Source organism: Oryzias latipes, chromosome 12, assembly GCF_053564925.1.
Source record: "Oryzias latipes strain Hd-rR chromosome 12, Olatipes_Hd-rR_3.1".
In the NCBI taxonomy this organism is placed as follows: domain Eukaryota; kingdom Metazoa; phylum Chordata; class Actinopteri; order Beloniformes; family Adrianichthyidae; genus Oryzias; species Oryzias latipes.
In genome coordinates this window covers 28,345,255-28,362,242 of record NC_136248.1, presented here as the reverse complement: position 1 = coordinate 28,362,242, position 16,988 = coordinate 28,345,255, and the positions used below count along the sequence as shown (strand labels likewise).

General features: G+C 39.9%; 1 protein-coding gene across 2 annotated transcripts in view; it reads right to left on the bottom strand.

Moving 5' to 3' along the window:
* The window catches only part of unc5da (unc-5 netrin receptor Da), a 302,362-nt gene that overhangs the window by 70,323 nt on the left and 215,051 nt on the right, over positions 1-16,988 (bottom strand). For both annotated transcript variants that reach the window (XM_011481481.4, XM_078955508.1), the window contains exons 3-4: positions 9,208-9,351; positions 8,924-9,027 (exon numbers count right to left, since the gene is read on the bottom strand). In XM_011481481.4, the coding sequence (XP_011479783.1) occupies positions 8,924-9,027; positions 9,208-9,351 (248 nt within the window). The remainder of the gene's footprint in view (positions 1-8,923; positions 9,028-9,207; positions 9,352-16,988) is intronic.

The following is a 16,988-nucleotide window of genomic DNA, read 5'->3' as shown; positions in this document are numbered from 1 at the left end:
AACTTTGACTTGTTTAGGAAGCTATGCGTCTGAAGAGTGTGTTTCTATTTTATATGTAGTTAGGTGTAATTAAAGATTAATGACTGCAAATGTTCTGATGGTTTCAGACTCGTTTTGTTCTAGAACAAAAAAAGGTTTTGGCTCCTAAAGTGCAGCTTGTGGGACTAAAACTGTTATTTTTTCTTCAAAAATAAAACATTGTGATCACTGGATTCAAGCAATCTAAAGCTGAATCACTTTGAGCGACTGTGTTTGATTGCTAGTCCTAATTCTTTTATCGGCTCAGAGAGACAAAAGTGAATTACAGGAAGACAACAGATGCTGAAATATGTCGTTTCATTAAACCGTTCAGCCTTGGCTGTTGTCCACTTTGGTGTAACTAACCAAATCATTTCACCTCTAATCTCTTCGGCGATCATTAAAAAACACAGTACTTGGATTTTCTTCAGTGGAGATTCTTAGACCTTTTGGGCATCTATCTGAGGGAATTCTCACGCGAAAGCAATTAGGCGCTGAAGTTTCCGCGTCTAATCTTTTTGCTTTGATTTATCTATCTCATTCTGCTGCTTCTTTTATTCTTTTCCAGTATTTGCTGCAGGACGTGCATAATTCTGCAGTGTGATATGCGTGCATGTTTTGGACCCGGAGTCTGCCCTTTGGGGGGGAGAAGCGATAGGGAAGATGCACATGTTGATGAGAAGGCAGGGACACGGCAGACTCAAATGAGCCTGATAAGCCAGCGCCTGGGGAGGAACGGAAACAGATTTGCTTAATTGGCAAATTTGTTCCACTTAGATTGCAAGCAGCAAGTTTAGAGGAACACCGCAGCCCAATCAGACCGTGCGGGAGGAAAATCCTGTTGGGCTGGTCGCCATGGTTACGATGCTGACCCCTTAACTCGCGGTTCAAATCGGGTTGAATCTTTGATGTCGCTCAAAACGTTCCCCGGAGATTTTTGCCCCGGTTCATTTTAAGCCAAAGGATAAACGGGAAATTAAATAAGGTTTAAATCAGCATCTAACCGCCAGCAGGGGGTGGGGGGGGTGGTGTTGAAGAATTTTTCTTTCTCCGATGGCTTCAAGCTGTTTGAAGGTGCTGAAATGGGAGAGATAATACGCCCGGAGCGCCGCAGATCGGCGTCATCTTCAACTAAACTCTCAAGTCATTTTAGATCAGGCAGAAACCCGGAATTATCCTCAAAGGAGATGTAATGACCTCCATTTGCAATCATTTAGATGAGAAGTGAAGGCAACACAAAGACAATTATAAAATCCTGCATCAGGTTTTGTTCTATCTGATTCAATTAAAGTTTCTTCATCAAGTCACCTCCTTGCGCCTGCAACCCCCCCATTCTGTCACTCGTGGCCTTTTCTCATTCTTTCCATCACAACGCCACATTAACCATCGTCTGACGGCTGAACGTTGGGATGTGGCCTCTGTGGTTTAACCCCACCCTGTCTCTGGAAATGTTATGTTTATCAGTGAATAATTACATTCAAAGCACTTGAGATGAGAAGCTTGATGATTAATGACACTTGCTATAAATTACTTGTTCGGTTAATGTGGGGATGATGTCTGGGATGTATTTTTTTACTGCCTAAACCTATTTTTAGCACTTTTGACTTAATCTGCATGGTTGTTGCAGCTAAAATACCGCAATACTAAAATAAAACCAATTTTTAAAACCCCAAAGTGGTAATTAAGTCTTTTTTATCATCATCATCTGATCTTTCAATTGTGATCTCAATAAAATTGATTCAAGAATTTATACAACTTATGTTTTTCCATTTCAGTAATATTCCAGCTGGTTTTATAACATATGTACACTTACTGGTATTTTTTTTAGCTACACTTTGCTAGTACCAGGTTTTTCCTTCAGAACTGCCTTAACCCTTGGTGTCAGAGATTCAACAAGGTGACTGGAAACATTCCTCAGAGTTTGATCCATATTGACATGAGAGCATCACACAGTTTCTGCAGATTTGTCGGCTGAACATCCATGATGCCAATCTCCCATTTCACCACATCCCAAAGGTGATCTATTGGGTTGAGATCTGGTGACTGGAGGCCATTTGAGTCCAGTGAACTCATTGTCCTGTTCATGAAACCAGTCTGAGATGATTCCAGCTTTATGATCCTGCTGGAAGTAGCCATCAGTAGATGCTACACTGTGGTCATAAAGGGATGGACATGGTCAGCAACAATACTCAGGTAGGCTGTGGCGTTTGAACTATGCTCAGTTGGTACTGAGGGCCCCAAAGTTTGCCAAGAAAATATCCCCCACACTATGACACCACCACCACACGCCTTTAGCGTTGATACAAGGCAGGATGTATTCATGCTTTCATGTGAGGCTGCAGAAATAGAGACTCTTCGGACCAGACAACGTTTTTTCAATCTTCTATTGTCCGGTTCTGGTGAGCCTGTGTGAATTGTAGCCTAAGTTTACGGTTCTAAGCGTTTCCTGTTCTAAACTGACAGGAATGGTACCCAGTGTGTTTTTCTGCTGCTGCTGTAGTCCATCTGTCTCAAAGTTGGACGTTTTCACTTCCATCCAGAGATGCTCTTCTGCAGACCTCGGTTGGAACCAGTGGTTATTTGAGTTCCTGTTGTTTTGTTATCAGCTGGAACCAGTTTGGCCTCTGGCATCAACGAAGCATTTCCGCCCACAGAACTGCTGCTCACTGGATATTTTCTCTTTTTTGGACCAGTCTCTGTAATCTCAAGAGATGGTTGTGGGTAAAAATCCCAGTAGATCAGGAGTTTCTGAAACGCTCAGACCAGCCTGTCTGGCACCAACAACCATGCCACGTTCAAGGTCACTTAAATCACCTTTCTTCCTCATTCTGATGCTTAGTTTGAACTGCAGCAGATTGTCTGGACCATGTCTACACGCCTGAATGAAGTGAGTTCCTTCCATGTTTTAGAAATTTGCATAGACGATCTCTTGGACAGGTGTACCCAAAATAAAGTATATAAACTTTAATACATTTGCAAGTGTAAGTCTTCCAGAGTTAAACAGAGGGTTGGGAGAACACCAATTTTTATTCCTTTGGTACAGACTAAAGAAAATATTTGCGTATTCAGAAGGTGTAAAAAGTTTGCATGTCTCTACAGGAACTTTTTCGCTGTTTTTTTTTTTTTTTTTTTTGTAATTTAAACTTTTCCTTCCCGAGATCAATATCCAGCTTTGCATAATTGAAAATGCTTCTCCAGTTAGCAGTTTGGCCAATTTTAATGAGCAAAGTGACAATTCACCTGAGAAATCAAAGCGGGATCGAACTTGCAGCTAAACGGCCTTAAGAAAAGTACTGGAGTAAAATGCGAGTTACTTAATCCTGACCTGAAGACAAGCTTTGGCCCCAGCAGCGGCGCCAGCAAGGAATTCTCACATCAACCAAACCAGGTCCTCTCTAATTGAAATATTGGCAAAATCCAACACACGTTACTATGTAAAATTATTACAATAAATAAATGTAATTAAGACGCCAACCTGTTTGGGAACAACTGACCTTCACCTATGGGGGGCAGAGGCTTAAAAAATGTATTGAGTAAGTCCTAAAGCTTAATGATGGACAGAATGAGTTCTCTAGTGTCAAATCTCTACAATAAATAAAGCTAAAAACTACTATTGAATGTTTTTTTGGAAAATTCTTACACTCCCCTCCCTGTTGTTGAGGGTGCGCAATTGACATGATCTCCAGGAAGCTTACAGCCACTCAGGCCCCAAACCTAACAACAAAAATGGCAAGCTATGACATGATTTATTTGCTCTTGTTTCAAAAATCATTTAAAACCAGAAAAACTCAGAAAAGCAAATTTGAGCTTTGTGGGGTTTTTTTTTTTAACGAGTTCTTCATAATCAGAAAAATGCCACAAGAACATGCGAAAAACACCAAAGACCCCATTTTTCAACAAAGTTGGCCTTTATAACTATAAAATAATTTCTTAGCATCCTGTTTTTGTCTTTTATGGCAAGTTAATGAAGAAAAAATAAAGATTAATTTACAAGATATATTGTTTTTTATGGTTAAATTAAAGTTTTGTGCACACCGCATTGGAATAACAGCTATTACTGGTAATTGTTTGGCTCACTGGTAAAACCGAACCGGCTCCGACTATCACAGTGGTTTCTATTCTCATTCCGTGGCCCTCCTGCCTTTGATCCGGTCTCAGTAAGACGGAGGTTTAGGGCTGCAGGACCTCCTCCTGGACTGTCAGTTGAACCAGAAGCTGCAGTATGAGTCCTGTGACACATAAAGTCTGTTTGTGGTGTCTTTTGACTATCAGTCAATAAAGATTTAGCAAATTTGCACGCCAATCAGATTACGAGCTGGCTTAAGTGCCAATAATCAAATAAATTATGGAGCCAAGAAAAGAAAGCGTTTTGTAAACTGCGCTTTCTAAAAACAGAGCATCCTTGAAACTTGTCGGCGATAAACTCAAAAAGACGGTTTTACTACGATCAGTTCTCTGCGGAGCGAGAGCGGATTATTGCTTCTATCACTTCTGGGACACATAATATGGCATTCTCTGGTTTTCATTAACATCCTGCACAGCATCCCAGTCAATTCCTGTAAAGCTTAGTTACAGCAAAGACGCATAAAGTCCTTCCTTTTTCCATGTTTGCATGGCGAACATGAAAGAGGGGCAACATAAGGGGATTTCAAGCTGCAAGGACAGGCGTGTTTATGCGTCTATGCAGCTGGAACTTATTTTATTTGCATCTTGTCAACTGACCAAAACTTAAGTGCCGGCATGCCTTTAAGATCACAAGTGCTAAGCTCTATCAGGCGCGCTTGAAATAAATTGGAGACCAAAATAAATACACTTTATAATGTAAACACAGGCACACTGATCAGAGGGCATCATGACCTCAATTCCATAAAACCACAGCTTAGAAACTGCTTCTTTCTGAGCAAAGCTTGACTGTGCTGGCTCCAGAAGAGGCTTTAAACTGTCAGCAAGGTCTAAACTCGTAGAAAGCCCAATGTGGAACTCCAAATTGAGCTGCCTGAATTTTTACTTTACACCTTTTGTGATTTAGGTGCAAACTCAGGTGAAAGCCTGCAAGCTGTATTATTTACCATGACCATTTTCTTTGTTATCCAGACTAGCATTAATGAATGCATGAGGACTTGGCTATTTGATGACCACAATGCACTGGGGAACCTCGTGGTACACTGATGCTCCATTTGTGTGAGCTGAATGATTCATCACACTAGATCCCGCGCTGACAGAAGAACCTCTGTGACCTGCAGAGGATTCACCTTCAGTGATGCTTTTAAGGTTCAGATTCTGACTCCATTATTTACAAGTGTTAAATAAAGTCAAAATAAATCGCAAATCTGAAAATATAGTGGACTCTAAACGTTATCAAGTGATGCCAGCTGGAGCAGGGAAAATAAAACTTTAAGTTTAAATATTTTGTGGTCTGAAGATCTTAAAGCTGATGTTTTTCTGCAGTTATGGATTCCAATTTCTTTTAAAAACTCACTCCAATAGAAATTGTGTTTTTTAACATGATCTTGTGGCATTATTCTGATAATGGAGGACATATATTAGGAAAATTAAGCTTAGAATTGCATTTCTGAATATAAATATATTCAAATTATTGTAAATATCAGGGGGAAAAAAAATGCTTTTTGGAAAAAAAAAAACAATAACTTGTGATGCAGAAAATAAGCTGGGCGAGCCACAAGCTCCCTGCTCCAAGCTCTCAGCAACAAGGAGGGGCGGGGTTGCTCCGCACAAATGGCCCCTCCCACAATTTAGCGGTAAATGTCTGAGGAACACCTGCCGCACTGCAGAAACTATGTCTACTAGAAAGATCCGTGAAGTGATGACTAGAAAACTAGAAAACAACACAGGATTTTCGATTTTGGACAAAAAAAAAAGCATAATCATAATTAAAACAAACCACTGGGAACACTTTGACAATTGATCAAAACATGATTAGAGTTGTACTTTAGGTTAAGGTTAATCATACATCCGATTAGATCTATTTTCTGTTCCTTCAAAAAAAGAAAGCAGACTTACAGATGTGGCAATAAACTTTAAAAAAATGATCGTTGTATTTTTGAGCCTCATACATCTAAGTCATAATTTTAAAACAATTGTTTTAAATTTCAGTTTTAAACTGCAACACGTTTGTGCGGAGAAAAAGCAGCAGCCATGAAATCTTTTCTTTGTGGAAAAGGTTTGCACAAAGAAAAAAAATTAAGGCATCTGTCAATCTGACATAAGCTATTTATTATGGTACAAAAAAATGCAGTTTTTATATTTAAAGTTTATTTATGTCTTGGGGACTATGTGCAAACACATTCATCTCACAAAGAAGAGAGTTGTGTGCAGATTTAGTGACAAACTGTCTCCCAGGGTGCCAACAAAACATGCACTTAAACAAGAACATATCACTACAAAGACAAGGTTCATATAATTCTCCTCAAATATATTCAGAGCCTATTTTGAATCTAACATATGATGTAGTTTTATAATTTTTCAAACTTTTCAAACTCAGGAACATGGATTTCCAGCATTTTTAGGTTCAAGGATTTTAAGTTACATCTAAACTTAATGTGAAATAAACGTTTTTTCCCCCCTAAAGTCCAGCAAAGTTCATTTAAAGTCCCACTCCAATCATCTTTTGATTTATGTTCAGAGTGTTCCCAGTTATCCCAATCACGATTATAGAGTTTTTAGAAAAAATATGGGGGGGGAAAAAGTCATTTTCCAGGCCATTATTTCTGCAGAGCAACAGTAGTTAGATAGATAGATAGATAGATAGATAGATAGATAGATAGATAGATAGATAGATAGATAGATAGATAGATAGATAGATAGATAGATAGATAGATAGATAGATAGATAGATAGATAGATAGATAGATAGATAGATAGATAGATAGATAGATAGATAGATAGATAGATAGATAGATAGATAGATAGATAGATAGATAGATAGATAGATAGATAGATGACTTTATTAATCCCACAATGGGGAAATTTCATTTATCTGTGGCAGCAACACGACATTCAGAAATAATCTATATAATATAACATCAATAAAGGACATCACATTGACAAATCACATTTATATTAAATAATTAAAAATATTACTAAAATTATTATGAAAAATTATTATCAAAAATGAGATTCTTATTAAATAAAGAAATAAATATTAAATATTAAATAATTACAGCTGCAAAAGTGTAAAAAACATGCGGTCTGCAAAACATGTAAACTGTAAAAAAATATTACAAATTTTTTTCAAAATACAGAAATAACTAATGAAGTTCACACCAAAAACAAAAACAAACAACTGTTCAGGAATAAAAAACTATTTGAAATTGAAAAACAACAACTACAACAAAAGAAAATGAATAAATAAATGAGTGAATGAAAAAACACCCTGGGACCGTGGAGTGTCACTGTAACACAGTGTTGTACAGTCTGATGGCTGTGGGGAGGAATGACCTGCGGTAGCGCTACTTCTTAAATGTGCATCTGAGTTGTGGACATGGTGCTGAAAAAGCTTGCCCCTGTTTTTCCATCTTTCCTTTTGTTTACACTCTCCCCTGCTAGCTTACAGCCCCTCACAACCCCAACCTACGTTATCGATGCAAAATACATGGCGAGCAGTTTTGAGCCAAATGCCAGCACGGAGACTAAGACGTTTATGGATCTAGTCGTGTACAAATGGACGCATCAGAACGGAGTGAAGCAGCTAGTTTTTCTACAAATAAGCTCTTTTTCCAACTGTATTTTTTTGGGTGCTCCTGATTTATAACAGTTTGCAAAAATAATGCTCAGAAACACAACCTTAAGCCAGTTTTCCTAATATCTGTCCTCAATCATCAGCAAAATTCCACAATAACATGTTAAAAAACCCAAGAACCCAATTTTCATTGGAGCTCTTCCTCATTTAAGCCACTTTTTTTTGGTAATTTTTAGGAGCGATACTCAAAAAGACAAAAGTCATTGTAATTATTTGGGGAAAAAATGGTTACATGTTGTGAGGTTTTATTTACTGACATGATGAGAAAGAAAATCTCTTTGAGGATCATTTTTTAAAGCTGACAGGCACAGAACTCCATTGGTTTAATGTCTGTGGTTCAATCACCAGGAATTTAGGCGAATCAGAAACCTATCTCCCCGATGAAGAAAATATTTTTTACCATCGTCTGAGCATCAGAGCGTTTGCATCATCTCTTTCAAACTGAATTTTAGTATGTTCACAGAACCTAAACATGCACTGTTGCCATGACAACAATCTTAGAGGGATGGGGTTGTGCATTCTACTTTTAAAAAAAAAAAAAAAAAGGGTCGACAGGCCTAAGGTCTGCTGATGATTTTAGTGATTTTTTTTTATTTTTTATGCACGTTCAGCATCTCAAACTTTGCGTATCAGATAAAAGTACAATAATAGCAATCCAGACGGAAGCCCCAATGCCCTGGTTCCAGCCCGTTCAGCCCGTTTCTCATACGTATGGATAACAGGCCGTGGTGTTAACCAAAGGAAAGGCTCCAAAGCTTGGAAACAGAGTGTGTGATATTGACATAACTGCCTGCTGAGCCTCTGCATGACAGCCCAAAGCATCAGAGAACGGCACAGCACACCAATCGACTCCAGCCTCATTTTCCTGTTCCCAGACAAAATTAAAGAGTCAATACCAGGGCTGCTTTCCATACATGAGGAGACGTGCGTTCAGTTATGAGGAAACAAACACCAAACCATCCAAGGATTCCTGCAACTTCGGGGTTGAAGTGAGAGTGCAGAGGGGTCTTTGATATGCGGCAGATGAGAGCAATAAAACTCGGTTATGAAAACTGAGCTGTGCTGCGAGTAAACCAGACAGATGACGGCTGCTCTCAAGGCGACGCAGGAGAAAATGTTACTTGTTTGAAGTGCAAGCAGGTCTCACCTCAGCCACCGGCACTCCCTCTGGGGGACGGCAGTGCAGCACAATCATGCCATTCAGAGGCACCTCGGTGCCTTGAGGGTCCTGCTCAAAGTTCTTCCTCAGGTCTGGGGAGAACAACAAACAGTCTGCATTTACGACAGCAGCAAGACTGAAATGTCAGTCCGTGACACGTGCGACCTTCTGCCCATATGGACAGATGTAGTAACAGCCCTCACGCCGCAGGTCGGCAGGAAAAATAACCTTTGCAGAAACAGGGAATTCAATCCGGAATCAAAGTTGCTTACAGGCGATCCGGACGGCTGCCTTGCGGCTCTTGGAGGTCCCCAGGTGGCTCCAGGCGACGCACAAACACCAGTAGTCCTCCGGGCCGTGAAAGTCCTCCACCTGCTGCCGGGACACGTTGATCATCACTTCACGGATCTTCAACCCTACAGACAAAATGAGTGATGGCTGGGATTAGCCCTCGCATGGGGATGATGAGCCGCAGAGATGGAGATTTGCAGCGACAAGATGATGAACGAATATGAATCTGATAAGATTATCAGCAGTAAACAGATCTGCCTGTGATGGACAGAAGGCAGCCTCTCCAAACACTTCAGGGCTTTTTAGGGAAACGATTTAACAGGACGCTTTCACAGGAAGCCGTCCAAATAAATCTGACCCCTAAAATGTCATTTGATCAGTTGGATCAAATGGCAGGAGGGATTAAAAAGTGATAATCCACAGTGATACTGCACACCTGAAAATGAAGTTACAGTCACATAGCATAAATGTTCTATATCACTGCGCTGGCTTCTTTAAAGCAAACTTTAGCTTCATCAAATACATGTAGGTAAGAGATAAACCTCCTCTCTGAACTGATGCTATTTTTTAACCCGTTGTGACGACCAGCATAATTATCGGTTTCCTTTTGCGCTGCAGTCGAGGTCGGCGCCGGTTCAGCCGGTTAATCAGCAACACCATGTAACAAATTGTCCGCTTTTTGTGAAAAAAGCTATCGAAACTGAAAAAATAACAAGAATAGAGTACTAAAAACTGGTTGAGAATTTTTCCTTATGTAAGTGATCACGGTATAAACAGGATATTGGCCTTCGAAGTGTTCATTAACAGAAATCGCGTCGGACAGTTCCATGGCATGCGCTCATTTTTGAAAATGCACACTATATGTCGGCCATTATTCCTTCCACAAACTAATAAATGAATCTATTTGTCTACAAATTGATGCATCAGAATGGGGCTGAGTTCGTGCCCCCCCTTGTGTATTTTCTTCATCACAAATACCATCTTTTTCCAACTCCATTTTTTTCGTTTGGTCCTGATTCACAATGATTTGAATAAAGAAATACTCAGAAATGCAAATGAGACCTATATGACAAATATGGCCGCAAGTGACCTAATATGATTTAAGAACATAAAGCGAAGGGATATTGAGATTCAGATGATTTGGAAAGACAAGGGGTCCTGAAATTAGATGTTTTTAAGAGACATTTTGAAAACTCACGAACATTAAGCCTAAAATTGTGTTGCACACTGTTGATTAACGATCATTCAGATCGTTAATCAACCGTTTGCAACTCAATTTTAGGCTTAATGTTCTTCATATACGCCCTCCATCATGAAAAAAATGTCACAAGAACATCTTAACCTCATATAATATTTGATAAACAATTTCTGAGCCCCCATCTCATTAGCGTGCTCGAAAGTTTCCTTAAAGGGCCTATATCATGCTATTCTTTGTAAACTATATCCATGTAAACGATACTATATTATCTTTGGAACACTATAGAGGCTAACACACACACCCACTATAAAAGTGTGTGTGTGTGTGTGCCTGGGGGCGGAGCTGGCAGTGCAGACTCTTCCCGGAAGGGGCTGTTGCCCACTTTGTGATGTCACAATGTGAAAACCCATTCATCCTAGGAGGGGCTGGTGATCAGAGTGGAGGCTTTTAGAGAAATACTCAGAAAAACGTGACTAGAGCAAACTGCCACTTTGGGGATTTTTTTGTGAGAAACCATAAAACACTTAAAAACTCCAAAAATCTATTCTGCATTGTATATAACTCCTTGCTGTATTAAAGGAACACAACATGTGTTCATACGTAGGTATTTATACCACAGTTACACCATGTTAAACATGTGCAGATCAAATTTGAGACAGTGGGTAAATAGGAGCGTTATTCCTGAACATTTCAATATTTTTGCATCTTAAATTAACATTGATTTAAGCAAAACTTACCAAATTACCCAACAGATCATAAATAATACTATGTATATTTCAGAATGTTTTTGTGGATTTCCTCAAAGGGTTTAATAAACCTCTTAACTCTAAAATAAATGTCAAATTTCTGTCAATTCTTTGATGTATTAGACAAAAAAACATGATTTGTCATCAGAGTGTGTCTTTAACATCCTTTTCCTGTTTGGGTTTGGCAAACAAACACACATTTCTTGTTTTGCTAAACAGCTTGAGTTTTCATGTCTTTTCAAAGTCAGCAACACTTTAATCCACTTCCTCTTTAAGCGATCTCATTTCTTACACCCATAGAATTAATTGCTTCTTATTGTTGCAGCAAAAGTGAGAAAACTCATTTTTCTAGGAGGGAAAAAAAGCAGCTTAAAGGCTGATAATTTAAGGCAAGCGTTGCGTACACAAATAAATATTTATCATTCAAATTCCTTGATGGAAAGTCACACGGTCACCCGCTAATATCTGCAGCAGGCAGGCCATAATGATCCGGGCACGGGCTGAGCATTTTATGAGACAATTAAAAGAAAATTTAAAAGCCTGAAGTTTCAATTATGGCAGACTGTGCACAAAAGATGACAGGCCTGGCGCATTAATCTAATCCATAATAGGGGCAGCGCCATAGATTTCTCTTTTGTGGCTTTTAACAAATTCATTGCGATGTCAGTCTAACCCTGCAGAAACTCCAGCAGATTTTTAATATGCCAGTTCAGACTCGCGAGCAGCTCATGTTTGGTGTCTGGTGTCCAAATTCATCACTCCCCACAGATTGCAATTAAGCCTGCGCGATGGGGGAGGAGTGGGGGGTGGTGGTGGTGATGGAGGGTGACAATTACAAACACCCCAGAGAAACCAAAATAGTCCTCCAGCCATGAAGCAGAAAAGCGTGGCGTTTGCTTGAAGCTGGGGCTCCAAAGCAAAAACCATCAACAACAAAGCTTGGCAAACTGAAAAAGGTCCTGTCATAGCTGCTTAATTTTGACAACTTTATTCAGAAATAATTTAATTAAACAAACCTGAAAGGGTTTGCTTGTTTGTGTGTCAAAATGATCTGAACTGACAGAAACCAGACTTACTTTGAAAAAGGCGTTTTTGGGGTATTTGATAAAGGAGTTTTGTCTGTAAGAACTTTTTCTCTGATTCAGATATTGACTAAATGCTTTGATCACATTTGAGTTCGTTCCAAAATCAAATGTTTATGTAATAGCTGAGCAAAAAAAAAAAAAAAAAAACTGGGGGGGGGGGGGGGGGGGGGGCGGGGGGGGGGCTTGTTTTGGAAGCCCCTTAGGCAAATTGGACAAAACCCTGCACATTCCATCTTTGTTGTGGAATAAACAAATAATCACCGTCCATATGGTCTTTACGATACTGTACAGATTATCAGCAGTCAAAAATAAACATCTTCTGTGTTATTAATGTCCTCCTTTTCCATCTGTTGTATTAAATTAAGCAAAAAGTCACATGTTGGTTTTTGAGTTGTACAGATTATCTTTTTATCTTCCCACCAAAGAGTTTAGTTGGAAGTAAGAAGAAAAAAAAAGAGTCAGCTCTGGTTTCTGCTCTGGAGACTCTGGAGCTGATAATAAAAAAAAAAAAAGACTTTTAATGAGGTGAAAACCTCCATGCAAATCCTTCAGCATCACAGTAACTTAGCAGAGAATCACTAGTCAAAGGCTTCCTTAGATAACCAATGATAAGTCTATTTTTGTTCGGTGAGGACATAAAAACATTGACAAGCCTTTGATGGAATCTGATAGTTGCTTATAAAGGCCGTTAGACTGCTGCGATCATAATTAAAAAAACTCTGCTTTAGTTTTTTTGCTTTGAGTCAACCTTTATTGTTTTTTTTCAACCTTTATTGTCAACTAGCGCCTTTTGGATAAAGTGAACTGAACCACAATATATTTGATAAAATCCAGCATTTGTTGCACAATAAAAAAACTGGAAACGGTCAAAGCTATGGGAACTCACCAGATGATAATATTTGTCCATCAATTTAATTGAAAATTATCTGGCATGAAGCAATACTGGATGTCACCTGACAATTAGCAATGTCCCAAAATACCTAAATTTTTCTGTTTTCTCGTGTTTCATTTTTTAACAGTTCATTTGGTTTTCTGGAAATTGCTTTTGTTTTCTGAAATGTTTTTAGTTGTTTTGTTTTTTAAGATTTGGTTTCTGGATTTTTTTTTTCTTTTTCTAAAGTGTAATTCTGCCTTTTAAAATACTTTTTATTTTGCTTTTTAAATTGTCCGTGTAATCTTTAAAATGTTTTTGCGTCTGGTAATTTGTTGATGTGATTTGCACTTCAGGGCCACCGTAGCTTTAGTCAACTGCCCTTCATAAATACAGTACAGGCTGTTTGCAGGCAGACAAATGGGTAAAACCAGACGGGGCACACGTGTTCCACACAAAATACCAGGGTTGTAGACCACTCAGTGAGCCCATAGAGTTCATGCAGGCATGCTGTGGGCAACATGTCGTAGAAAACCCTTATACAACACGCTACAGTAAGTGAAGTAGGAGAGACGGAATGTACGTCATATGGATATTTCATTTTTTTTAACCCTGCCAAGTCCTGTGCACTGCAGGAGAAGCCTATTAATGCTGTTCATGTGATAAGCGCCTACTTCTGTGTATTCGGACAAAATGAGGATATTACACAATTGAAGCGTAGTTTGTGTTGGCATCCTAAGGCACCTACTTATCACCTGCACACCCTATACATGTTGCATTCGTGCACGGTTAGGGGCCAGAAGTTGAACCTTAATCAATGTCTATATGTCATGAGTGTACGCAATTATCATTTGCCTCATGAAAACTCCCTGATACACTTACCAGGTGTACAAAAATGGTACGTTCCATTTTCATGACGTCCCTTGAGGTGTTTGTATGATCCTTAAGTGAACAGCAACACACACCTGCGCTCACCTTGAGCTGCAAACCCTCCTCTCTACAACCCTTCCCTGGCCCGGACAACTGAAAAACTGTGTCAACCCCCATAGTGGTGCATCTGACCAAGACTCAACTCTGTCACAACAAACCACATAATTCCATCAAAAATTGTGCAACCAACAGCCATGACACTTTAACCTCTGTGACTGACTTGCTATGAGTTGCTTCGAGTCTATTGTAATATGCATGCGTGTCTGTTTACTGACAAACAGTTCAAATATACTTTTAGAAAGCAGATACTTTGAACCTTGACATCCTTCCATGCAATTCATTAGAAGGATACATAGGTCTAAATGTTCTATTCTCAGTACTGGAAATGTACAGACAACCCTTTGCTCTAATCTGTCGGTCCCTCATACAAGCCACCGTGATGCAACAATTTAACAATCTGACCTTTTTGGAATGATCTGGAATGAATTGGATCATAACAATTGCAACTATTTAAGCTCTGAGTAATGTTTTTTTATTGCCTTTTAAGTGGCGCCTTCAGATAACCTTGGTTTTGAATAGGCACTTTGGTTAGAAACTGAATTTAAAGTGAATGAAAGTCATGTTGAAAACCGAATAAGTAAATGAAAAATTAACATGTATGAGATCACTCAAAACGGAGAAAGGGTACAGCCTTAACCTTGGGCATATTTTAACAGAATAAAGTATTTGCTCATTCACACATTTCAAAAACCAAGGGATGTATGTGTTTTAACTGAACTAAATGCTCTTGATCTTACCTGTTTGCAGTTGAAAGTAATATTAGAAGTTGCTTAGCATCGATTGAAATTTCTCTGCTGATACTTGAAGTGGTAACAAGTGGCCAAGGAGGAAGCCAGTGTGTCAAGGAGAGCAAGTGATGGTTGAAGGTCTTGCTCAAGGAAACTGTGGTGTGTGGTTGTAAGAAGCAGCTGTAGCACAGCTGCCTGTAAGAACGCTGACATTATCCTGAAGTTTAATGATTCAGAGTCAGAAACAATGTTTGAAAATTAAAATCAGAGCTTATTGTTTTTAACCGATTTCACTTTTTTAACTGCCACAAATGAAAGGACATTGTCTGTGATTTGTGGCGCAGCTTTCAAGTGCTTGTCAGCTGTTCAAGCCTCATTGTAAAGCCCAGCCTCTTGTGGCTTGCCGCTTAATCACGTGGACCTCCACTTGTAGGGGAGCTGTCTCTTCACGGGCTTCTGCCATCGCGCTGCACATTGTCGACAGCAGCTTAGACACGGGCGCGGATAAAACGAAAATTCATAATGAGAAATGAAAGGTTATCTGAGGGAGCCCTAATGAAGTAATGTAAAACAGAAACACACTGTAATCCTCGGCAATGACTCACTCCTATTATGTAAAATACTCCCCCCTATCTGCTCCTCCTTTCCACTGCTGCAAATTAGAGGCTTAATCAACATGCCTGATTAAGTGAGAGGGCGGCACATTTAACCAGAGCAAAACAGAAACACAAGAGTGAACTGTAGTGCTTTGTCATCAAAAGCTTGAATGTTTTCTGTGTCAATGTGTTAACTGATGCTCAAATCTGCAGGATGCATGCATCGGAAATGTAAAAGACACCACTTTCAAGACCCACTCCGATCATCTATTGAGCTGTTCTAAAAGTGTTCCCAGTGGACCTTTAATTAGGATTATCATCAGCCAAAATTAGCCAAAACATAGCTTCTGCAGAGTGGCAGTAGTTCATTAGAATTTCGCCTCTGAGTTCTGGGCGGGACTGTTGGCAAAGACCACTTTTTTGAATTACTGAGAGCTCTCTGTTTACACGCTTTCCCGCCAGCTTACAGCCCCTCATACCCACAACCTAACATTACGGGTGCATCAAAAATGACGAGCAATATTGGTCGATCTTTTGCCTCAAACTAAATTGCAAAACTCTTTCGTTTACGTGGAGCTACGCAAGTTTCCACAACCTTTTTCGGGTTCCACATATATTGAACATCTGTAGCAGATTTGACCAGGTTGACCTTTGACCAATCAGGAACTTGGATTTGGTAGTGACATGTGGGTAGCGTCCCTTTTACTTTACGGAAGTGCCAGCCGTTTGAAAATTGATCACGACGGATAAATTTAGCACCAAGACTCTTCCAACTGCAAGTGGCGGACATGTGCTAGTAGGCGTTAGCAAAAGAAGAAGAAGCCCCTCCCTGCTTGTCCAGTGTGAACACCATGGGCAAAACGATGTGTTAAAGAACCTGTTTTTAGCGTGTTCTTGAACCTGCGCCACATACCCGGTGTGTAGGTAGCTGAAGTCTGGGGCTCAAAAGGAGGACCTCATAAGCCTCACTGACCGGCTGTACCACGAGACTAATTCAGGAGGTGGTTTGGACTGTGCCATGAGTGTGAACAGTTGATATGAATCCCTCATGCTTCATTCAGGGGACGGGGGGGGGGTTGATGGAGAGCTGCGGTCAGTGAGAGTTTGGAGAAAGTTTGGAGATTTAGGGGGGAACAAAACCTTAGGGTTGGTACATGGGGAACCAGGGTTTGATCCCAGGGGGTACGATGAGCTCTGTCCAGTGTGTCCTTGGGCAAGGCCCTTAACGTTACTGCCTAACTATGTAGCCAAAAGGAGGCCCAAATCTGGGTTCCCCCCTGATAAAATTCAGGTTTGTGTCGGGAAGGGCATCCACCTGGGCCAACCACCTGTGTAACTCGGTAAAAGCTCATTAGCTTGAAGGGATCCGGTGAAAGGTGAACATTTTATCATCCCTCTTCCTGTAGTTTTTGTCTACTTGTTGGCGCAATGGAGAAAATCATGTACCTTAAAGCTGCAGCTCTAGAATGGAGCGATTTAATGGAACGCTTCAGTGCTTCATGGGATATCGTCTTGCCATCATTATTAATGATTAGGAAACTGACCAAC